At 38.4% G+C, this 26,476-nt stretch overlaps 1 protein-coding gene across 2 annotated transcripts in view; it reads right to left on the bottom strand.

The window, feature by feature from the left end:
• Nucleotides 1–1,113: 1,113 nt before the first annotated feature.
• Nucleotides 1,114–26,476, bottom strand: part of Vkor (Vitamin-K epoxide reductase) — a 73,312-nt gene continuing 47,949 nt past the window's right edge. For both annotated transcript variants that reach the window (XM_067139821.2, XM_067139822.2), the window contains one exon: nt 1,114–1,353. In XM_067139821.2, the coding sequence (XP_066995922.1) occupies nt 1,115–1,353 (239 nt within the window). In that variant the 3' untranslated portion in view covers nt 1,114. The remainder of the gene's footprint in view (nt 1,354–26,476) is intronic.

Below are 26,476 nucleotides of genomic sequence, written 5' to 3'. Positions count from 1 at the left end.
CCGGGTAAATAGGAAGGTTTGGCAGGTATGCTTTTCATTAGTGCACGTTATTCTTCATAGATTGGAATGTTACCATGCTTTCTTAAGTGTCACCTAACATTTTACCAATGATGAACATATTTTAAACAATTTTAAATCACCTAATCGTTTAATATCTGTGTCATTTTTATTCTGCATGTTTTTTTTAGCTGAAGATGTCCCACAAATCAGAACCTAACATGTACTAATTAGATGTTAAGCTAAGTCTAAAACAGAGGATAGGCTAAGTTTATGTAATCATAGATTAGCCATTAAGAAGTATTGGAACGCAGAAATCATCTCTTATAAACCAAAGTTGAGTTTAATGCCAACATGGAACCCCACAATGGAATTTATAAATTGCAAAAAAATTAGTTAATACCGAGATTAGACACAAAGGCCCAGTCTTAACCTAACTGAACATCATGGAATATACAGGACCCATAATATCTTAGGCATTCTACTTAACCATCAATTCTCCAGAAGCTCACCTCACCAAGGAGACAAGATATTCAAAAGAAATGTTGGCCACCTCACGTGGCCCAAAGTCTCCTAATGTTTGGCACTCATCTGTGCAAATGAGGTAAAAACCTATTATTTTTTAAAACGACTTTTTTCTTTCTTCCATGAGCTGCCTTTCCTTCATCACATTTTATTTCCTAAAGTGTTACTTGTAAAATGATTTAGTTTCATATGCCTCTGTAGTAACGGCAGCTAAAGCAGCACTTCTTTACAATTTCAAAACAATAAATTCTAAACAGAAACTGCATTAAGTCTCCACAAATATGTAAATATTCATCAAAAGAAAAAGGCAACAAGAGGAGAATATTTTCCAGTTGGTGTAAATATGAAAATAGCAGTGTTAAAAGATATTGTGATCTTTTTCAGTCACAAATAGTTCAATATCTGTATAATCTGTAATTTCAACAACTTTCAGTAAATTACAGAAAACCAAACAATTCTTAAGAAACCAGTGTGTAAAATGAAGTCAGGATGTATCAAACCAACACAGATTCCAATACATTTGGCTAATTATGCTCCAAAAATAAAAATAATAAAAGTTGAAGATAAAGGACAAAAAATATTCCAAAGAAAATTATTTCATCTTTTTATTAGTTGCTCCATCTTGATTTTTGCCTTCCAAGTTCTTCACTTCTCTGAGTTTCATTACAGACAAAACAAAGTTTATAGCATTCACAACATATGTACTGACACATACAACACAGAAGTCATACAGAATAAAGTACAGAATATAGGCCAAATACAGAGATGCAACATTTGAAAGAATACATAAGCCAACCAACCACCTTGTAGCAGGAACAGTGTTGATAGTACCTGTAAATAAGGAAAAACATGTTATAAAATTCTGGAATGAAAGAGAAAGGATACAAATTTAAAGCTGCTGGTGATATTTATAAATTACTGCTAATCATGCAAGAGAGATTGCACGAAAACAGTAAACCTATCAGTAAACAACAGGAAATAAGAGACAGGCAACAAACATTATAGACAATTTGGTAACAGAAAACCAGACGAACATGGTAATTGAACTCGCCGTGTGTGCGATGACCTTGAACAATATTCAAGGTCTAATACTATGGTAAAATTTGTTGTTCCGAGTCCCCCAATGCGGATGTTGTGCAGACTATTGTCAACACAGGGAAGGCTTTAGATTAAGGTTTGAAGGACATAACTGATGCATGTCATCGACTGAAAAACGGTCACTAATCATCCAACTTCTGGAATTACAGTTACATTTTCTAGAAGAATCCATAAAGAGCAATTACTAGTCAAGCGAACCTTATGCACAACCTACGTTGGCAAGTCAACTACCACCCAATCTTTATTTATCAGCCACTTTCCTCAGCTAGAAGTCTTATCTGCAAAGGCAAAGCAGCTACAGCGCAAAATGGACCATAAAAACCTCTGAGTTAGTACAAGTGGAAAGATCATGATTACAAAGTACTAATGAGGTCATTAGTAAGCTGTGTTCACCATGTGTTTGCATAGAAATTAATTTTAATTTTTCTTTGAAATTGTTGAATTACACTAGCCTGTGTAACGGTTCAAATCCCGTTACAAGATGATATCTGTATGTTTATTATTTTATCTGTATTATTATTATTATTATTATTATTATTATGTCCGTATTATTATGTTATCTGTGATATTGTTACTATTATTGTAATTATCCGTTTTATTCAATTCGATTTTGCAATTGCCTGTTGCTTGCAAGATTGTACTTAGATGTATGCATATATACGTATGTGTAGAATAACACTCAATACCTGTACAGTGAGAATTGTTGTATATATCAGAGATTGGAAGTGACGTTGTTATATTGCAATAGTGTTGGCGATTCTGCCAAGTCATCGCCACTTCATGGCTACGGCATCGTATTTATTTAGGCCTATATTACACTATCACATTTCTGTGTCACAGAAGTTTGATAATATTTATGTGATAAAATATTTTACAGTGTAATATGGCATCTTTGATCACATCTAGCTGTGACAAAGTTCTGTGATAAAAGTTATACTCACCATCATACCTTTGATCAAATCTCTGACAAGGCAGAAGAAAATGGCGGGTAATAAGTACACATGGTCTGTGGCAACCACAAAACTTCTTATTTCACATTATGAGTCACATGAAATGTTGTACAATTCGAAGCATAAAGATTATAAAAACAGGAACAAAAGACTGGAAATTTATAAAAATATTGCGGAAGCCATAAATGTCATACAAGACGGATGTACAACGAATGACGTAAGGAAGAAATTAAATGGACTGAGAAGCCAATATCTGGGGGAGAAAATGAAAGTGAGTAATTATTACAACTATTTATTAATTACTGTTCTTGCTGCTGTTATAGTTTGTAAAAAATAATAAATTTGATAATTAACATTCATTGAATAATCTTGGTTATTTTTAAGGTTAGATAATAGGTACTTATAGAATGTGAAAACAGGTAGAACACGAATTTGCCATAACATGACTCCAATACCTTATGACGACACATACAATACACATTAAAATAGTACAAATTCAATCTTTTATTATAGTATGTTTTGTAAAGAAACACTATATATAGTATATTATTTTTCTGCTTACCGGTATGAGTTTTTAAAATAAAAGAGAGGCCTATTGCATGTAGATCACATACATTACTGTGAAATTTAATGGAAGTACATTATAGGCTTATTTGGATGTCTATATTTTTTACAGATACTTAATAGCAAAAGGAGTGGTCAAGGTAGCAATGACATTTATACACCTACAGCCTACTGGTATCCATTACTGTCATTCTTGGATGGTTCAACTGCTGCTGACAAATCTATTTCAAACCTCAACGCTTCGGAACCTGAGACACAAAATGACGATATTGAAGAACCAGTAAGTAGGCCTTCAATGCACTTACATATACTTATTTTGCCATGGGACTCTCCCTACGCCATTGTAGAATGTTTTGAATGCCTCACGAATCTCTCGGCCATGACGACCGTATCCTGAATTTAATTGTCTTTCTAAGGCTTGCATTTCCTGATTTTCTTCATGGGTTTTTATTTCTAAATACTGGTAGCCATCGTCTTGAACTGAATAGAGCTCCCTCTGGGTGTACAAAAATCTTCTTTTTTCTGTTAGAAGATTGTGTAGTGTACATGCTGCTAGAGTCAATGTTGTGACTTTGGCAGGAGATAGGTTAATTGTGGTTAAGAAGACACGAAACCGACTAGCCAAAATGCCAAATGAGCTCTCAATCATTCTTCTTCCTCGAGACAATCTATAATTAAATACTTTTTCCTCTTTTGTTATATTTGCTAAAGGATAAGGCTTCATGACGTTGTAACTGAGCGGGAAAGCATCATCAGCGAGTACTACATATGGTAAGGAAATATTAGAGTTGGGCAACTGCTTGTCACCTGGTATTTTCAACATGTCCCTATCAATCAGGCAGCGCCGAAGAGCACTTTTGGCAAATACTCCACTGTCACCTATTCGACCATTTGTTCCAATGTCTACATATATAAATTTATAGTTTGCATCAGCAAGGGCAAATAAAATTATGCTATTGTATGATTTATAATTGAAGTGATGGGATCCGCTATTATGTGGGCAGGTAATGCGGATATGCTTTCCATCCATTGCTCCAATAGTGTTAAAAACATTCCACTTCTTCTCAAAATCATTTGCAATATTTTTCCATTCATCTTCACTTGAAGGTACCTAAAACAGGAAAATATTATTTTATTATTTATTTACTTATTTTCTTACAGGAGCAGCCTCCATATGAAAATAACGATCCCAGGTCTTCAACTTCAAGAGCTGAAACTGTACCTAATGATCACTCTTACATATTAGAACCACCACCAAAAAAGAAGAATAAATCATTGTATGATTCTTTATTGTCGGAGGCTTCTAAAACTATGTCCCAAATGTCTAAAATTGTAAAGGAATACCCAAGCGAAAAAGAAGATGATTCTTTAGATAACTTCGGGAAATTCATTGTTTCTGAATTAAGGGACATCAAGAATGCCAGCAATGATCATATTTTTCAGCAAACCAAGAGAAAAATTCAACAAGTTGTTATGGATACATGGAACATGATTGACTCAGCTTGTCCAGATGTATCACACACTTCTGAGTCAAGCCCTTGTGCTGATTCCTTAAGTCCCCAATCCCTCTCTCTCAGTGAAAATGTAATTCTGAGCCATGCATCTGGTGATTCAATAGATAATGAACAGCTGACACAAGATCATGTGTATTATGTAACCGATATTCTGTAAAGTATTCATCATTCTTGTAGCACAATAAATCATATTGTTATGTGTGCATTTCCATATTTTTGCTTCCTCCTCAGTCCGTATGTAGCATATGCTCTACATGTGGTTTTGTTTACTTACAATAATACAAAACAATTTAAAAAAAATAATAATAATAATAATGGTAGGAAAGGCTGAGGTGGTGGCGGTGGTGATTATTGTTTTAAGAGGAAGTACAACTAGGCAACCATCCTCTATTTAACACTAATCAGAGGGAAAAATGGAAGGGATCCGACTCTTCGAAAAATGAAGATATCGGTCAAAGAAAGAGAAGGGCCACGAAGGGCGTGAAAATGAGACTCCCTAGCCCTCGCAAACCTAATAGCGTCGGGGTCGGAAAAGAACAAGAGTTGACCAAGGGAGGTCGGATAGGATAGATGAAAGTGAGGAGCCTGGCACAAGTGGAAGCAATGCCAAGACTCAGCTGAGGGCCCCATGGTCGCCAACCCACGCTCCAAAGTTCGGAGGCCCCTTTTAGTCACCTTTTACGACAGGCAGGGGATACCGTGGGTGTTATTCTACCACTCCCACCCACAGGGGGAGGAAAGCCTGAGTCCTGATGTAGCATATATGCTACACGTCATAAAACAACTTGGTGAAACACATTAATTTTCTATGGTGATTTTTAAAAGTTATTTGAGAAAAATGTAACACATCGAATGCAAGAACAGGTTCGGGGCTGAAGGGGTACTACTTGTGTTTCAAATTCTACAACAGTGAGCATGATATAAAATAACAACAAAATTACCTTCAAGTATTCATCTTTCATTGATTTGTAGATAGCTTCACAGGTTTCTGGAACAACTTTTGAAATAGTACATTGTGGAATTCTGGTACTAAACTGTAAGCTTGAAAAACTTTCTCCAGTAGCCAAAAATCTCAGTGTTACCATAACACGATCTTCCACACTTATAGGGTTCCTCAAGTGAGTACTTTGTTTTGCTATATACGGTGATACTTTCGAAACAACAAACTGAAATGTTTCATCATCCATTCTTAAGTACTTAGTGTAGGATTTCACATCTTCACATTTAAGCTCTCTCAGTAGTGTCTGGTGTATTCCCCTTGTATCTCTTCTTCCTACCCATTCTCTAACCCAAATGCGTTTCTTCTTTGATCTTTTCTTTAGTATTAATGCGATAACCATTACTGCACTTACAGTTGCAGCACATGCATAGAACTGTTGTGGATCCATCTTTACAGAACTGTGACATAACATATGATAAAAGCTTTGACATAGTGTAATATACTGAATGAGCACATTTGATCACATACATGTGACTAAAGATGTTATCACATTCTGTGACACAGAAATGTGATAGTGTAATATAGGCCTTAGATATGCGCTCAGGAGAGTCGGCCGGCCCGGGGCTATTTCACCACTGGATGTAATATCTGTCGCGTAGGTGGGAGTATGTCATTGTTATTTCTGGAGATTACGTAGCGGTGTCAACCAACGTCTATATAAGGTGGGTGCATATTGTAGCGTCAGTCATTACTTATACGGATGCAGTACAGTGAAGAAGTCTACTAGATCAAGAGGCCTTAGCTGGTCAGTCAACCAGTGTGAACGAGAGATGGTGAAGACTCAGTGAGCCATTATTGGTCATTGAGAGAGTGAGACCAAATGGTTGGTCCGTCACTTAGTGGAAGACACGGACGCAAGGGCTTACCATGAAGTCAGAGAGGGCAACCCGGGACCTACCAAGAGGTAATACCATATTGACTTACAAAGAAGTCAGATGAGATGGAGAAGAAGCAGTCACAAGGATGTATCACCAAGTTAGGCGTGACACATCTACAGTAAACACCAGATCAAAGGAATACGTCGTAATTACACTAAAAGTGTTGAAGGTACAGTCAAGTGAATAAGTGAGGGAAATATTTCGTATAAATTGTTAAATGTCCGGTCAAGAAGAATTCAAATTCATGCCTAGTTTCTTTCAGTTGCAATGTCATAATTTCACATTCTCATCTGTTTTATCGCAACAAGACACACTATTTTTTGATATATTATTTAAAGAATATATATTGTTCTATCAAACGAATTCAGTTTTATTTCAATGAAAGTAAAATATCTTAACCTCAAAATTAATGGGGAAACCGAACGCCAATCTCCTTTTCCCAGAACTTATATGGTATGTTGTCAAAAGTAAGCTTATTACCCCACACCCTAGAGATAGTCAAGAGTCTCATTCTATTATTGCTGTACTGAGTGACAGCTGGCGCCCTTCAAATAACGTATGTGTAAGTAAGCAGGTAACAAGTAAGTGTGAGTACAAGGTACGACGAGTGTGTATTTTATTTAATGAATATTAATTTTCATAATTTCCATTTTAAATGCAGATATTTAATATTTTTCAAGTTAAATGCAGATTTATATGTTTGTAAATTTATTCAGACAGTTAGGAAACTCTCACCTGCAAAAAAAAAAAAAAACTTTTTTTGTGCGGTAAAAACGAAAATAGGTGGGTTTTATGAATTTCTTAACGCAGATTTCAAGAAAAAAATTAGTTGTGGCATATCACGTCTGGTTTAGTGGCAATTTTACAAAATGTTATTTTGTTCTTACGTAAAATTGTTGATACATAGTATTGATTAAATTTGATGTATTAATGTAAATTTCAGCTTGCAAAACGTAATCATATTTTGCATGCGTTAAATACACATAAATGCTGCTTTGTAAGCAAGTAGATGGTTTGTATTATATTTTAATGTATATTGAAATTTGTGAAACTGAAGCATAAAGCGCCTATTCATTTTCGGATGTACAGTTGCTTTTAAATTAATATAACCGTACCTTGAATAAACATTACATGGTTAAACATACATAGTTTTGTTACTTACATTATGTGCAGGTTAGATTCACACCTCCGTCTTTTCCCGTTTTCCATGGAATTTCCGTTTTTTTTTTTTTTTTTACGATCCTGAATGATCTCTAGAAGGGTCGTCCCGTGCAATCAACCAACACTAATCGCCCATCATATTCACATCCCAACGTCCCTGATAGAGTCGTTCTGCATCTTTGAGATCCTGGTGAAACCTTTCACCTTGTTCTTCACAGACAGCTCCTAAATTTGGAGGGGCTGGGCTGAGTGGCTCAGACGGTTGAGGCTGGCCTTCTGACCCCAACTTGGCAGCTTCGATCCTGACCCAGTCCGGTGGTATTTGAAGGTGCTCAAATACGTCAGCCTCGTGTCGGTAGATTTACTGTCATGTAAAAGAACTCCTGCGGGACTAGATTCCGGCACCTCGGCGTCCCCGAAGACCGAAAAAGTAGTTAGTGGGATGTAAAGCAAATAGCATCAAAATTATTATTAAATTTGGAGGGAAGTAATCCAGATGCGAAGCTAAGAAATGAAGCTTAAAGCTCATATTACAACAGTTCCTTAAACTTTACCAACATTTTCCTTACAATTTCTTTGTATTGAGGGTCCTTAATGTTGCCAAGGAATTTAGTTACTACATCTCTGAATGCATTCCATGCCTCTTTCTCAATTTTGGTCATCATGTCTGAAATTTTTATCCTTCATCAGTTTAAGAGTCTGTGGTCCATCAAATAACCTTCTTTGATTTTTGCATCTGATAATGAGGGAAATTTAGTGGATAAATATTGGAAGCATCAGCTACTTTTATCTAATGCCTTGACATACTGTTTCATCAATCCTAATTTGATTTGCAAGGATAGAAGTAGAATTTTTTCACGGTCAATAAGACATTTTTGGATCCTGGTTGTAGTTGTTTCCTTTCTGGCCAATTCACTGTATCCCAATGTTTATCCCGTGCCCTGCTATTCCATTCGCATAGGAAACAGGGAAATATTGTATAGCCTTTTTGTTGTCCCAGCAACAATCCAATGATCTTCAAATCACTGCAAATTTGCCACCCATGCTTGAGATATTTAACTTTTTCAAGCACCAACTTTAAGGTCTCGTGTGTTTCAGACATTTTTGTGGAGTGTGCAAGTGGTACGGATGCCAGAGCATTTGTATTATGAAGCAAAACAGCCTTTAAACTTCTTTTGGAAGAGTCAATAAAAACACGCCAGTTACTAGGATCATACTCTTTCTCTCCCAATTGACGTAGAAGATTTGAAACATCCGTACAAAATACAAATTCAACTTCTTGAGTATAATACTTTCGGACTGTTATATTTGAAAGGAAACTGTTTTATCAGTCCATCATAAACATTCCATACGGGCTGGGGCTTTTAACACGTCTGATTATTCAAGTGGTCTAAGATGAAAGATAAACGCTCAACTGTCATATCTTCAATCCTACATACCTCGCGGTCTATTCCATATCTGCGGGAGTTTCTTATGAATTTACCAGGAAGCCCCTAACTACAAAATGAAAATTTAGACAGCAATAAACCTATAATAAAATGCAAACAATAACAAATCAAATCACATAATTGTATTCTAAAAAATTTGCGGGAGAACATCTCTCGACATTACATCTTACGAATTCATGCAGATACTATAACACCGAATTGCATCAAAACTAGACGTGATAGGAAAAGAATAGCATCACTTTTGGAATCAGGGCAGCAATTTCAATAAAAATTACATATTTTCTATTTTACAGCAAAATCATGTTGGCTAGTGTTATTTTTATCTAGTATTTTACTGATATCTGGAAATTAATTATCCATTTTATTATTAAAATATTTGAGGCCATAGAATAATAACTGTTACATTTCTTAAAAATCTTATCTGCTGCGATTGTGATGTAATTGTACTGATAGAGAGGTTCTTGGGTCAGAATATAATATAGTAAGTTCTGCAATGATCGCTATGTAGTGTTCAGAAATAACAGGGATTTCATTATACCTGGGAAGACTGGAGGGGGTGGAGTTATAGTAGCCGTCAAAAAGGGGGTATAAGTCCAAACTGTGTTACAGTTATAATGAGCAATGGTGTGAGTCACTAACTCTTTACCTTCAGGGTTATACTCAGCATTTATATATAACTTGCATCTACATTACTCCTTCTTCCAAAGTTTCCATATCTGAAGGATACATAGATTGTCTTACAACATCTGACTGCCTTATTGTGGGCGATTTCAACATAACTGAAATTAGCAATGCCAGTTATAGCCTTAATCAAGAATCAATGACAAGTTGTCTATCAGTTTATCTCATATCTCAGAGTAACATCACATACTATTCAAAATTGTAATTTCAGGACATTTTTCTCAGGACATTAAATATGGTATTATATAATATTCAAGTTGAACTGAAGCATGACAAATTCATTTTGGTACCTGAAGACTTACGTCACCCTGTAGTTTGATTAATTTTGCCACCAATTAAAAAGGTTCCATTGCCCCCTAAAATTAATAGTGAATATTACAACTTTAAAAAGGCTAATTTTTTTGCGGCTTTATGGTAATATACGAAACTTTGACTGGAGTTTATTGTATTCCTTAAAAAGTCTAGACATCCAGTCTGGTTCACACATGATATTACTCAATTCATAAAAATTAAAAAGAAATATGCTATCACAAGACAATTTTCCAAAATATTACAATAAGAGATTTAGACAGCTTCGACCGGACCTGAAAATAAAATTACACATGGTTATGCTGTTTATATTCATAATTTAGAAAATGGAGTTAAGAAAAATTATTAGACAGTTTTGAACATATTTGAAAAGTAAGTGGGAATCATGTCCAAGTGACAACTTATTTCCACTGAATGAAAATTGTTAAACACCTGGGAAGATTGCAGACAGGTTTGCCGAATATTTCTCATCGGTGTATGTTAACACAGATTTTTCTTATAACATGGAACAACTGTCTTTGAATTAATTTTATGTTTTGCCCAGGGTCGATAAGTTGAACATAACTCACACACCAGTAGACTAAGTAAGAACAGTTATTAATAGAAAGTTAAAACCTAAGAAATCCAGTGGATTGGCTGGCATTTCACCATATTTAATCAAGGGCTGTTGTTGACATACTGGTTAATCGTTAACCTTCATTTAGATCTTTCTTTAGAGATGTCCTGCTTTCCGGGAAAGCAGAAAAAAGGCAAAAATTACTCCAGTCCTCAAGGGATGCAACTCAGAGATGATACCAAACTACGGCCCTGTTTCAGTAATTAATGCTATAACAAAAGTATATGAACACATTCTGTATTCTGGAATTTACAATCATATTAAGGAAGAGCTCACGATATCAGCATAGCTTTATGCCTGGCAGACCTTTTGTTACAAACTTGCTTGGTTTTAGTCAAAAGTTTTATACACTGCATTAGACACCAATAGAAGAACTGATGTAATATATATGGATCTAGAAAAGGCCTTTGATAAGGTTGACCATAAAATTCTTTCAACAAAGCTGCATCAGTTTGGAGTTTCTAAACCATTACTCCAATTATCATGTTCTTATTTAAATTATAGACAACAATCTCTTTCCTTCAAAAGTGACATTTCATGTAATTCTAATAGTTCTTCTGGTGTGCCATAAGTTTCCAATCTTGGCCCTCTCCTATTTCTCATTATACTTAATGATTTGCCTGATATGCTTCATTACTCTGATGGTTTGTTGTCTGCTGATGGCGTCAAGTTGTATAGGACCATCCATATATAATAGAAGGGATGAGAAGGATTTGCAACAGAACATTAATTATATTACATTGTGATACTAATAAGTTATTCCTTAATGTTAACAAATGTAGAGTTATGGTATTTACAAGGAAAAAATAATGTATAAATAAATCCAACATAATGTATTGGTGAAACAACAATTGAAATTGACCATCTATTAACAATTTTGGAACTAATTTTGACAGCAAATTAAAAATAACAGCTATATTGCAAAACTGTACAGTTCTGCTAACAAGAGGGTTGGTTTCATTATTAGGAACTCCAATTATTTACTCAACCAGAAGAAACTGTTAAGTTGTATATGAGTTTAGTACGAAGCAAATTAGAATATTCATCAATAATTTTGGCCCCCCTTTATACAGACTAAATTTCTAAGATATTGGTACTATAAAACTATAAAACTTTTAATGTATTTTGTCCACTTAGCACTTCAACTCAGGTTTTATGAAATTTGTTCAATTTCATGTCTACGCCAGCGTAGCAGGTTCGTGGGCGATGCAGATGGTCTGAAAGAATGTCCACATAACGTGCACCTGTCAGTGCTCCCAGCAACCAGATAATGGGCCCTCATTGTGAGCAAGACAATGCCATTCAGACCAGAACTTAGCCACCTCCCGCCTGGACACGACCTTGTTGATACGCAGGATCCATAGATTCATGGGGCATACACCACACTCTCACGTGCCCATCAGCTCGATACAACTGGAATCGAGATTCATCGGACCACACCACACGCCGCTACTGTTCCATGGTCCATTGCCGATGCTCGCGGGTCCATGCACGCCGTTGAGCTGTGTCGAAGCGTCAGCAAAGGGACACGACTTGGTCGTCAGCTGGTGAAGCCCATGAGGTGCACTTGCCTCCTTACAGTCCTGGGAGAAATGGATTCCTGACACCCAATATTCAATTGGGCTGTGATCTGACTCACAGTAGACCGTCGAGCGCCCAGTATGGTTCTGCAAAGACAACGTGATGCCCATTCGTTAAACACCCGTGGCCTTCCCGAGTGGTGGTTTATGCGAGTGGTAATATTCTCTCTGCAATATTGAGATCCACACTCAATACTGTTGAACTTGGAAACCCGAATTTGCATGTATACTCCGCAATGCTATGACCCATGCGCCATGCGTCGATGATCATCGCACGTTCACAGTCGGTTAACTCACGACATGATGCCACCTTCACGACAATGGTGTCTGTGACAGACTGCTCAGCTACGCTGCAGCTAACTGTGACGCTCAGGGGTCATACACGGCACATTATCTAATGGGACACCCCTTCCTGTGACTTTTGGCCACTGAGTGTAATACAACTGATGCTCAAGTTGATCTATACACTGGCACAATGTTGTTCAATAAGAAAATAAAGGCAAGTATTACAAAACCATAATTATTAATGAATTCCTTTTCGCATGAACGCTAGTTAATCTGTAGCCAATAGCATTATGTTTTTTTTTCTTTGTAGTGTTAATCTTCAATTGTGTTTTCTGGGCATTTTTCAATGATACAGACCACTATCTGATCTGTAGTGAACTAAGTATCTATAGGCCTAGGATAGAGAAAGTGAAATCTGTCTGCAAACGAGTAAGGATAGAAAATCTCCAGGATGAGGAAATTAGACAGAAGTACATGGATATGATTAGTGAGAAGTTACGAAGAGTGGAAAGTAAGCAGGGTCAGGATATAGAAAGGGAATGGGTGGCGTACTGGGATGCTGTAGTAGAAACAGCAAGGGAATGCCTAGGAACAACTGTGTGTAAAGATGAGAAAAAGTGAACATCTTGATAGAATAATGAAGTAAGAGCAGCTTGTAAACGTAAAAAGAAGGCTTATCCGAAATGGCTTCAAACAAGGGGTGATGCAGACATGGAATTGTACATAGATGAAAGAAACAAAGCAAAAGAAGTAGTTGTTGAATACAAAAAGAAGTCGTAGGAAGATTTTAGTAATAACCGGGAAAGACTAGGTCATGCAGCAGGAAAACCTTTCTGGACAGTAATGAAGAATCTTAAGAAGGGAGAGAAAAAGAATATGAAAAGTGTTTTGGGTAATTCAGGTGAACTCAAAATAGATCCCAGGGAATCACTGGACAGGTGGAAGGAATATTTTGAAAAACTTCTCAATGTAAAAGAAAATCTTCCTGGTGGTGTCATGAACAACCAAGCTCATGGGGAGGAGGAAAAGAATGTTGGTGAAATTACGCTTGAGGAAGTGGAAAAGGTGGTAAATAACTCCACTGTCATAAAGCAGCAGGAATAGATGAATAAGATTAGCATGGAGTGTTGGTAAGGTACCTTCAGACTGGACAAAAGGAGTAAATGCACGTATCTATAAACAAGGGAACAGGAAGGATTGCAGCAACTATTGAGGTATCTCATTGATTAGTATACCAGGCAGGGTATTCACTGGCATCTTGGAAGGGAGGCTGTGATCAGTGGTTGAGGGGAAGTTGGATGAAAACCAGTGTGGTTTCAGATCACAGGGGCTGTCAGGATCAGATTTTCAGTATGCGCCAGGTAAATGAAAAATGCTATGAGAGGAATAGACAGTTATGTTTAGGTTTCGTAGATCCAGAGAAAGTATATGACAGGGTACCGAGGGAAAAGATGTTGGCCATACTGGGGGACTATAAGATTAAGGGTAGATTATTAAAATCAATCAAAGGCATTTATGTTGAAAACTGTGCTGCAGTGAGAATTGATGGTAGAATGAGTTCTTGGTTCAGGATACTTACAGGGGTTAGACAAGGCTGTAATCTTTCACCTTAGTTGTTCGTAGTTTACGTGGATCATCTGCTGAAAGGAATAAAGTGGCAGGCAGGGATTCAGTCAGGTGGAAATGTAGTAAGCAGTCTGGCCTGATGTTTTAAAGGCAGATTGTGACGAAAGTTTGCAGTCCAATATCTTTGAACTTGAAAATATGTGCAATGAGTTATGGTATGAAATGTAGCCTTTCAAAAACTAAACTGATGTCAGCGGGTAAGAAATCCCAAAGAAATGAATGTCAGATTAGTGATACAAAGCTGGAACAGATAGATAATTTCAGGTATTTATGATGTGTGTTCTCCCAGGATGGTATGAGGATTGGGGCAAAAGTCATGGCAACTTTTTTTTCCCTTGTAGATATGTGAATGGATCGCAAACGTATATGTGTCATGTGGAAGTTCTGCAGGCATACTGTGTATGCAGAACAACAGATGGCTCTGCGATAGCTGGTAGTAGCGCAGTGAGAGCTGTGAAATCAGTCAGTTGGTGAGTGTTGTGCGAGATGGACGTAACAGGTGTTGAGCAGCGCGCTTACATCAAAATAGCCATTCTCCGAGGGAGAAATGCAATTGAATGTCACAGTGAATTAGTGGAAGCCCTTGGGAATAATGCCCCATCATACCGTACAGTAGCACGGTGGGTAGGAAAGTTTCAGTAAGGACGTGTGTCAACCAGTGATTAGCAATGTTCGGGATGACCTGTCAGTGTGTGGACCGACGTGACACGTGCCGTCATCGAGCAGCTCCCGGATGAAGACAGACGGTGGACGCTACTGGAGTTTGAGAGGGCAAGTGGCATCGAGAAACGCACCGTCCACAGGATATTGCATAATGAGCTGCAACTGCACAAAATCGCATCACGGTGGGTACCGCATGCACTGACGGAAATTCAAAGGTGGGTGCGCTATGCAATATGCTCCGACCACCTTGCACGCTGGCAACAGGATGGCAATCAATTCGTCACGAATAATCGCCATCGATGAATTTTGGGCCAGGTCATACGAACCAAAACTGAAAGGTCAGTCCACGGATTGGCGACATGCTGGACCATCCAGGAGGCAGAACGTCCGTCAGAATCCTTCCCCAGTCAAATTGATGGTGATCGTCGCGTATGACGTCAGGGGTGTCATTGTTTGCCACTTTGTTCCACATGGCAGAACAGTGACTACACAGTATTACAGGGACTTCCTGGTGCGACAGGTACGACGTACGTCCCGATCTTGCGGACAGCGCAATAATCCTGCACGACAATGCAAAACCACATAAAGTAGAGTGTGTAGGGCAGCTACTGTGACGTTGGCGATGGGAAGAATTGGAGCGCCCACTGTACTCTCCTGAAATTTCGCCCTGTGACTTTGACCTCATTCGAAAGATTAAGGAACCACTACGTGGTAGGAGGTTTGCAACAAGAGAGGACATTGTTAATGCTGTGCGCCAACAGGTGACCCAATTCACACATGGTGCGGAAAATGCTGAAGCAGATGGTATTCAGCGCCTCCCACATAGTTGGCAGCGTGTGGTGTCAGTAGAAGGGGACTACTTTGAGGGTCTTTAAGCCCAGGTTTGTCATGTCAACTTTATGTGTACTGTGTTGTCATTCTTTTGCACCGGGAAGGCCATATTGCCCTGTATACTACCGCAATAAATTAGTGTGTTACGATATTTCAGTGCTATTCATAGTCCACACATGTAGTTAAGACCTTATTCTTTCGATGTATATGTCACATTTTCCAACCGGACTGGTATCTTCAAGAAAAAAAAAAATAGTTGCCATGACTCTTGCCCCAACCCTAGTAATATAGTAAGTGAGAATGAATTAAGATGCAGTAAAGCTAATGCAGTGAGCTCGTAGTTGTGATCAATAGTATACTGTAAGAAGGAAGTCAGTTCCCAGATGAAACTATTTTTCCATTGCTCTGCGTTCAGACCAACTGTACTTTATGGGAGCGAAAGCTGGGTGGACTTAGGATATCCTATTCATAACTTAGACGTAACATATATGAAAGTAGCAAGAATGATTTCTGGTACAAACAGGTGGGAACAATGAAATGAAATGTCGTATGCCTTTTAGTGCCGGGATATCCCACAACAGGTTTGACTCGCCAGGTGCAGGTCTTTCTATTTGACTCCCGTAGGCGACCTGCGCGTCGTGATGAGGATGAAATGATGAAGACAACACATAAACCCAGCCCCCGTGCCACTGGAATTAACCAATTAAGGTTAAAATCCCCGACCCAGCCGGGAATCGAACCGGGACTCTCTGGACTGAAGGCCAGTACGCTGACCGTTCAGCCAACGAGTTGGACGGTGGGAACAATGGCAGGAGAGTACTCGGAATGAGGCGATAAAGGCTAAGTTAGGAATGAACTCAATCGATGAAGCTGTACGCACAAACCGGCTTTGGCGGTGTGGTCATGTGAGGCGAATGGAGGAGAACAGGTCACCTAGGGGAATAATGGATTCTGTTATGGACAGTAAGAGAAGGAGAGGGAGACCAAGACGACGACAGTTAGACTCAGTTTCTAACAATTTAAAGATAAAAGGTGTAGAACCAAATGAGGCTGCAGTTCTAATTGCAAAGAGAGGATTGTGGCGAAGTTTAGTAAATTCACAGAGACATGCAGACTAAACGCTGAAAGGCATAATGGTCTATGATGATGTATGTACGAGGGTGAGTCAATAAATAAGTCGCAAACATGTGTATGCCTTATACCATTTGAAATAACGCGCTCAAGTTTTGCCAGCAGATGGCAGCATATGTATGCTTGTCCTACGACATCTCGCAGGCACTCGGTCAGTCAGAGGCTGTTCGTGCACGATGGCACATGTGTTGCATGACTGTACACGAGAAGAACAGCGTGTAGTTGTGCGTTTCTTGTGGGCCAAAGGACTGTCCACAGAAGAAGTGCATCCCGTCTATGGTGAAAACTGTTTCTCACGGAAAGCTGTGTTCAACTGGATCCAGAAGTTTAACCATGGAAGGAAAAGCATCAGAAATGGGGAGCGTCCTGGTCGTACTGTGGAGGTGTCAACTGCAACCACATTGCAGCGTGTGGATCAACTCCTGATTTAGCCCCCAGTGATTTTCATCTGTTTGGGCCCCTAAAAATCATTTGGGTGGCCGTCATTTTGATATAGATGATTCTGTAATCGATGAGGTTACACCTTGGCTGGGACAGCAACCAAAGGGCTTCTTTGCTGCTGGCTTTCAAAGACTTATAAAGAGATGGGATAAGTGCATGAATGTACAGGGTGAATATGTGGAAAAGTGAAATCAATGTTAAGAAAGTTACTTTCATTATTTTTGCCGCAATTCACTTTTGCGACTTATTTATTGACTCGCCCTCGTATATATGACTTACTGTTTTTCTGAAAATAAATTAATTAACTGAAAATATAACAATATACAGTAAAAATTCGTTAGTGCGTTCCTCATTAACATGGTTTCCCGCTTTGCATGTCGTAAATTCAAAGTCCCAATTCTCATCGTATGAAATCTATATAAAAATACCTCACTTATCATGTCACGAAAATGTTATTTGCCATCCCTTGCGAAACAAACGTGATTTCCAACTCTGGTAAGATCCGTTGCCATAATGGCATGATTACCACGAAAAACGGCCTTAAATTCCTGAATTTCATAGCGTAAGTCGCACGTTCGGGGAGCAAGCTGTTAGTCTCAGGAATGTTCAGTTTTGCTTGCCGGTTAGCAGCAAGGTTCCTGAATAACACAGTGAGTTATTTGTGTTTGTATTTCTCATTCCATTCAGAAGTTAGAAATTTATTTTGTGTTGAATGGTACATTGAGCGAAGTGTAGCGAATATTTGTCGCGTGATACGGTAGCCTATATCTGGACTATGAACATAATCGTATGAAATTGACTAGCGTGGTGCGTATTTGTCTTATGATAGTCTAGGTATGGATACAGAAAAAGTGAAATTCCTTTCTAATGAAGAATACATTAAAATATTTCAGAAAGTAGATTGGCATCTGTATCTTCAAGTGCACAGAGGTCGCGAATGTTGAACTTGCACCTTCGAGTTTCAACTCGATCGATTCGTCTTGGTCGGGGGTCGAAGTTTTCAAAAAGGCAGCCAAACGCCAAAGTCATTCTGACGGAGTCGAACATACGAAGCAGTGTGGACAGGACGGCTGCGATCGACGCGACATCTTGCGGTGAACATCTCGTCTTCGTGAGTATAACTTTCAATTCATTTTCTAAGAGTATGACCAGAAAATACTGTTTTATAACCCACTGCTCCGAAATAAAAGACTTCTACTAATATTTGTTTCAGAAAGAGCGTGATCTGCAATAACACCTGAATAATTTTATTGGCCCCAGTGCATTTTTGCTTTTTGGTGTTTTTCAAACCGTTCAGTGCACTTGTTATTTTATAAGCCCCAGCAGAGAAGGTTTTTATATTTGATCTCTCTTGTTTTTCACGCCTTTTAATACTTTCCTCTCATCTTGAGAAATGGCAGATATAGTTTTCAATGTACCCGCAGATACATGACGTAAAATGCCTTCATGTCGGAAAAAATTGTATCTAATATTTCCATAGTACGTATTCCTCTCATAGACATTACCATACGAAAAGTACCAGAAGTTAAGTACTTGGGAAAATGGATCTCTGCGAATCAGAGCTAGAATCTAGCCATAGATGTCAGATGTACCAAGTTTGAAAGGGCTTATCACTCCTGTTGTAGTATCTATTCTTGTAAGTGCCTCTCCAAGAACCTCAAACTCAGACACTACAACTCGGTCATCAAACCATCTGTTCTGTATGCTTCTGAATGCCTTGTAATGGCCAGGAAGGGCCCACTCAGAAAGCTGGATTTAAAAGAGAGGAAGATCCTGAGGAGGATATTAGGACGAATCAAGAGGAAGGAGGCATTTACAGAATCCACCATAATGATGAAGTGTATGAACACAAGGAGGACATCGTCACGCCTATATGGAAAAGGCGCCTGACCTATTGGGGAGACTTGGCCCGTCTGGATTCCAAAAGACTCACCAACAGGATATTCACAGTAACAGGAAGAGACAAGGCTTCTAAGAACAAAGGGATCATGTCAGTTAAGTCGGACATGGAACAACTAGATACCCCACTGGGACAAACTCATGACTGACTTACTGTTCCGTCAAGCCACCCAACAGGGAGTTTTCCCAACGTCCCTTACAAGTAAGAAGACTACAGGAACTAAGTGGACAGAGGAGAGAAAGCAACAACCTTACCGAAGAGTAGATAGAAGCCCCTTGGTCCTCAGTAGACCTAAACGACAAAGAAGAAGAAAGAAGAAGACTGCTGTTTTTTCCTTGCGTATATATGATTTACTATTTTTCTGCCATTAAATAAATTAATACTATTGATATTGTGATCACAGCCACAGAACCTCTAGTCCTGCATGGAATCCAAACCAGAGGGATGCAACTTTACAAATTAAGAGTATTTATATGATCCTCCTTTTATATGTAAAGTCATAACAGTCAATACGGAATGAGATTTATAACATGCAGAAGGATGCAACTTCATAACAAAAATTGTACATGCATAGGCCAGGATCTGAACTGCAATGGCCTAGGCGAGAAGTTTGTTGCAAAGTCATTAGGCTAATACAACTCTTCAGATCACACCCAAGGTAATTTGTCTTGGAGACCAAATGAATTCTTCGACACTATCCCTGCCTAAAATCACTTGTTAGTTCTGTAAAACTTCAGTGATATGGTACAGAGCAGTCTCATTTGAAGTAAAGAAGGGCTAAACAAATTTATACTGAACCACCCCATGTTGTCATAACCTTTTTTCTTCTCTCTATGCGAGGAATCCATTCCTAAATTTTGCCGTCCAGTTTTGGTACACCCTGTATACTGAACAAGTCTCTCATGGGAAAGGGGTATCCATAAAGCACCAGTGCCATCACTATTCATCTCCCCAGCAACTCCAATATCCTACATTCTCACATAACCACAAGTTGACCGGGCATTGGATCTGAAGATCCTGATGCTTTTACAATCACCGGAGTGAGTATAGTTGATAATATGTACAAAAAACTTTAAAGAAAGAAAGAAAGAAAGAAAGAAAGAAGGTAGGAAAGGAAGACAGAAAGAAAATATAGACAATTTTTATTTGCATAAGGACACTTGGTAAACAGTTTCAACCCACTTAAATTGAGCAACTTGGACAAACTGAAAGAAAAAGTTTGGAGACTGTCTCAATGTAACTGTGTAAATATCTTTAATCCAGCCATGAAAATCCTAATACAAAAATTTTCAGAGATTTAAAAATCTTTCAATCTGTTGTGTGTACTTGAGTCATCAATCCAAAGGCTAGTTTGATACAGCTCATCATGTCACCCTATCCAGTGTTAAACCTTTTAATTTCTACGTAACTACTACATCATACATTTGCTCTAATCTGCTCGTCATATTCATACCTTGGTCTATCCCCTACTGTTCTTACTGCCTACACTTCCCTCAAAAACCAACTGACCGGGCGAGTTGGCCGTGCGGTTAGGAGCGCGCAGCTGTGAGCTCACATCCGGGAGATAGTGGGTTCGAACCCCACTGTCAGCAGCCCTGAAAATGGTTTTCCGTGGTTTCCCATTTTCACACCAGGCAAATGCTGGGGCTGTACCTTAATTAAGGCCATGGCCGCTTCCTTCCCATTCCTTTCCTCTCCCATCGTCACCATAAGACCTATCTGTTTCAGTGCGATGTTTAAAACACCACCATTTCAAAGGCTGATATCTAATTTTCTTTTTTTGAGCTAGCTATCGTTCAGTGTTTCTTTTCCATGCAGTGCCATGCTCCAGACAAAACCTTCAAAAACATCTAATTCTTATATCAATGCTCGAAGCAAGCAAATTTCTTTTCTTAAGAAAGGCCTTCTTTGCCAGAAACTTAAGATTGGCATGAGGGTTGGTACGTGGTTAAAATGGTACATGCAGCTCATTGCCATTATGGGTGTGCTTGAAAAGAAATGCACCACCTCAGGACGAGGACATGAATTTACAGATGTAAAATACAGTATTTTTGTGAGCTATTAATATTGCGTAATGGAGGCCTATTTGTGTAATTATATTTGTCTACTGCCTTTCCAAATCCATTTCGTTAGGTTGTAATGAAATACAGTACCTACTATATAAGTTCACACTTTGGTCTGTAGTAAAGTACGGTATATTATTATTATTATTCTTATTATTATTATTATATTAATTATAATATAATAATAATAATAGCACCGTCTTTTCAAATGCATTTCATGAGGTCATGAAGAAAACCTTTGTATCACAGTATCTATTAATGCAGACAACAACAAGCCTATAGTTCTTCCCTACAGTTATGATATTAAAAAATAATCATCTGAAGACAGCATTGTAAAATGATTCTTCTTCTTCTTCTTCTAATTCTCCTTCTTAATTTACTTATTGGGTTTCGCTTTCGCATTATACCCAGCCACAGCCTAAACTATGAAGGATGGTGTATTAATTGCAAAGAGGGGGAAGATAAAAAAATTAGCTGAAAAAACATACGCAGGTATCATGTACTTTGTCAAAAACAAAACAAAACTTGAGATAGAGAATGTACAGGCACACAAGATCCTACTCTTCATGTCAGTGTGTTCCATCACGGCAGCTATATACATCGCAAACATGACCGGATCAACACACAGGGAATGTGGTTTTATATTCTAATAATAATGGCTTTAGAAACATAGAAAGGGATTCAGCGATAGAGGGCGACTGTAAAATGATTGAGTATATGATCAGCTGTGAATGAAGGTGCCCCTAAGTAGTTCTCGTAATTTCCACCCACAGCAGCACATTGCTACACGCACGGAGTCTATAGATAATTCTTCTTTCTTGGTATCTGATACTGATCACCATCAGAATCTCAGATAGCTTGGTCCGATCAACAATATCGAATATCGAATGTCTTTTCTAGATCTACAAACGCCATGCACGTTGGCTTGTCCTTCTTAATTCGGTCCTCTAAGATCAAACAAAGTCAAGTTAGCTTACATGTTCCTACATTTCTTCTGAAGCCAAATTGATCTTCTCCTAATTCAGTTTCATCTTGTCTTTCCATTCTTCTGTATATAATACTAGGGCTTTGCCGGCGGCTTCGCTCGTGTCATAGTTGAGTTATGTCCCATTATATTATTTTATTTCCCATTTTCTATTGAAGTCCACCGAACCAACCTCATGCGTTCATCGACTTTCGTAAGAAATGTAAGACATGAACGTAAATTATGCGTCTTCCCGCCCCTGCTTCGGCCGGAATTGAAAAGTTTCACTTGTATTCAGAGTTCGCAGTTAAATGAAATTCTGTAGCTGGGCTGAGTGGCTCAGACGGTTAAGGCGCTAGCCTTCTGACCCCAACTTGGCAGGTTCGATCTTGGCTCAGTCCGGTGGTATTTGAAGGTGCTCAAATACGTCAGCCTCGTGTCGGTAGATTTACTGGCACGTAAAAGAACTCCTGCGGGACTAAATTCCGGCACCTCGAAAACCGTAACAGAGTAGTTAGTGGGACGTAAAACAAATAACATTAACATTATTATTATTATTATTATTGAAATTCTGTAATAACAGTAGCTTCTAATATTTTTTTAACCCCGTCACACATAATCTAGTGCCACTGCACAACTTAGGTGGTTTGAGGTTACGTAACAACATTACAATTTGTGGGATGGGAATCCTGGAGGATTAAGAGCGTTTAGGAATTCTACTGGATAATTGACAGCATCGTCCGTTTGTAATACCGTGTCGACCAATTTAGACTATTTCTTCTGCATCAAAATATGTAAGCAATAGTTCATTTAATTCAGGGCCTCTCAAATGCCCAAAATCTCACGCGTGCAAATCGAGGCGCAAGAGCTCCATGCACTGTGCATCGGTCCAGCTCGGCTCGCACCAACGCTTCGTCCCTGGGCTACTTGGCTAAGCTCAGCTCGGATTTGGAGCGCTACGGAGCAAGTGAGGAAGAGGGAGACAGGGGGAACGAGCGAGACAGGCGTGGGGAAAGAGAGAGACAGCACTATTGCTCCAAATCGAGGAGTGGGGGTCTGCACTCTGGTCAACCAAGCAAAGTCGTCTTTTTCACCACGCACAGTGCATGCACCACGCGCATGCACCCTGGAGGCCCTGATTTAATTCATTCGCCGTCTCATTAAAGTAAATCTGCAAAAATCCAGGATCTTGATGAGCATTTGGCAATAGACTGCCTGTAGAATGCTAAATTTAACCTTGTACTTTGAAAGTTGGCATAAAGCCGGGTTGGATGACTTGTTTAGCACCAAAAGATGTCATTTGAAAACAGCTGCTATGTTTTCTAATTTGATTAAAAAAATGACCATGATCTGGATGGGCACCCATTAGTAACTGTACAATGGTTCAGGTGGAGATTAGAGTGGTGGCAACTGAACCTTGCCAGAATTGCATCACATGCCTGGTGTTTAATCTTTCCACTTGAGAGCATTGCAGAATTGGCATTTATGGATCATTGTACCAGCAGTTATCAAGCTGTTATCTTCCTGATTAATTTCAGGATCGTAAGACATCCCGGAACAAAACTTAATTTTACATGGACGCAATCGTCTTTCTTTTCGGACCCCCGGGTGATGTTGCTCATACTGCATTTGAATTGTCCTGTGATATTCGCGATTATTCTGCTGGCGTGTAGCTGCCGCTGCTCTAGGAAACTCGGGATTTTTCTTTTGGTATTTACTTCCAGCAATGGTATGTGCGGAAGGATTATTCTGTAAAAATGTGGCTGCTGCTTTTTTTAAATTGTATTTTTCTCGTAGCATTTGAGTATCGAGTACGACGTTTTTCAGAAACTTTTGTAACAACGAATGAAGCACTTGTTTCTTCGCACAGACATTCATATACAGTACTTCAAAATGTCCGTTAGAGAGATTACCAGTAAATCGCAATCTTTTTACGGGATTAGCTTCATCACTAAATGTCCAGTATAACTTTTTATCACGATAAACTTCAAAGCGGAATGGAAATATTTTGCCTGCTGCTGTCAACTCACATGTTCCACCATAAGTTGAATCTTCTGACACGAAAAGTCGGCACTATTCTGAATAGGAATGGTTATTACCAAGATGATTTTCGGACAAAATGGAGACAGGTTACGAAACAACAGCTTCACAAACTTCATTACGCCGTAACTGAGTAGAATATAAAATGTAAGAAAGAGATTTAAATAGACATGCACCGTCACCTACAATAGAAACAATGTTATGTGGCAACACTTCACCATTAATGTTTAGATAACTTACTGCCATTATGCTGTGTGCGTGAAAAAGACGTTATCGCGCTGCAGTCTGTTATTTAGCTGTCTCCTTGAAATATCACACACCAGTACGTTGAATCTTCTGATATGAAATGTTGGTACTCTTCTGAGGAGGAATAGTTATTAGCAAGGATTGCGAAGGTTCAAAACCTTATTGCTCAAGAGTTCTATCACACTCACTTCATTATGCAAGTTGCCTCCTTCGTCAATCGAGTGACATATCTTTGAACCATAGAAGCTTGCGCGTGCCGAACTGGTACTGCTTTTGCCTAGCCTGTTTTACCAGTTATACAGATGAAACAATTCATTTAAACTGTAAGCGGCTGAACTCACTAACAAAATATAAAACTGTAATAAATCTCCTTGATAAAATAATATTCCTGAGTTTAAAAAAAAAGGAGGCCAACAGGCAGATTCGAATTGGCGCGTACACTTATGCGTTGGAGAAAGTGCCACGGCCATTTTTAATTGGCAAAAGCCAAAGATTCATGCGTGCAAGGGAAGTATTTCAACTGGAAAACCTTGAAAATAAATATATTTCCGTTGACTTTTCAAGAAATGCAAGATTTGTAAGACTGAACGAATATATATGTAGCACATTGTTTAAAAAAAGTGAGATTTTGAACACAAATGTAAAACCATATATCACACCTTTAAGATTGGAATTTTAAAAATTTATTTTACAATAATATTTATGATATATGAAAATAAATATCTGAATGAATATAAGTACAATATTTTTCACAGAAATGGAGAAATTCAACAAAAAAGTAAAATCACCTTTCACCCCTTTAAAATACGAATTTTGAAAAATCCTTTCTTAGCGTGCATCTAAGCTACGGTAGGAACATGTCCTCTAATTTTCATGCAATTATCTCCAGTAGGTTTCACTGTGCGTTGATTATCAGTCAGTCAGGACATCTTGCTTTATATATATATATATATATATATATATAAAAGATGTGTTAAGATTTTGCAGGCAAGATACTAAACTAATGGTGCAGTAGTTTTCACACATGCCAGCACCTGTTTTCTTGGGAATATGCATAACAAAACAACATTCTGCCTAAAATCAAATGGCACATCTTCAGTATCATACATCTTACACACTAAATGGAATAACCTCACCATACTGATTTCTCCTAAGGCAGTCAGTAATTCTGAGGATGTCATCAAATCCACATGCCTTGCTCCTATTCAAGTCTCACAAAGCTCTGTTGAATTCTGACCTCAAAATTGGCTCTCTAATTTCATCATCAGCATTAACAGACTCTTCTTGTTCCAGAATCATATCTACTTCTTTACCTTGATACAACTGTTGGATAAGTTACAGCCATCTTTATGCCTAGTCTTCTTTCCCTATAAGTGGTTTTCCATCTCAGCCTCAATATTCATACACCTAGTATTCTTTTCTCCAAAGGTTTCCTTGATTTTCCTGTATATGCAGTATCTACCCTTCCTAGGACCATACAATCTTCAACATCCTTGCACTTCTCTTTCAGCCATTCTTCCTTAACTGTCCTGCACTTTCTATCTGCTTCATTCTTTAATTGCCTGTATTCTTTCCTGCTCTCCTCACTTTTTTTTTTTTTGTTGGCATTCTTGTATTTTTGTTGTTCTTCAATCAGGTCTGGTATCTCCTGAGTTATCCAATGATTCTTAGTTGACCTTTCCTTTCTTCCTAACCTTTATTCAGCCACCCTACTGATCCCATTCTCATGACTGTCCATTCTCCTTCGACTGTGTTTCCTTCAGCCTTTCCATTTAGTAAACATGCAACATGTTGCTTGAAACAATCCCTCACATTCTTTTCTTTTAATTTGTCTAGATCCCATCTCCTTGCATTCCTTTCTTCATTCAATTTCTTCACTTTCAGATGGCATTTCATCACCAACAAGTTGTAGTCAGAGTTCCTCCTGGGAAAGTCTTGCAATCCAACACCTGGTTTCTGAATCTC

The sequence above is a fragment of the Anabrus simplex genome, chromosome 2 (assembly GCF_040414725.1).
Source record: "Anabrus simplex isolate iqAnaSimp1 chromosome 2, ASM4041472v1, whole genome shotgun sequence".
In the NCBI taxonomy this organism is placed as follows: Eukaryota; Metazoa; Arthropoda; class Insecta; order Orthoptera; family Tettigoniidae; genus Anabrus; species Anabrus simplex.
The sequence above is the reverse complement of the archived record's forward strand: the minus strand, read 5'-3'. Positions and strand labels throughout refer to the sequence as shown.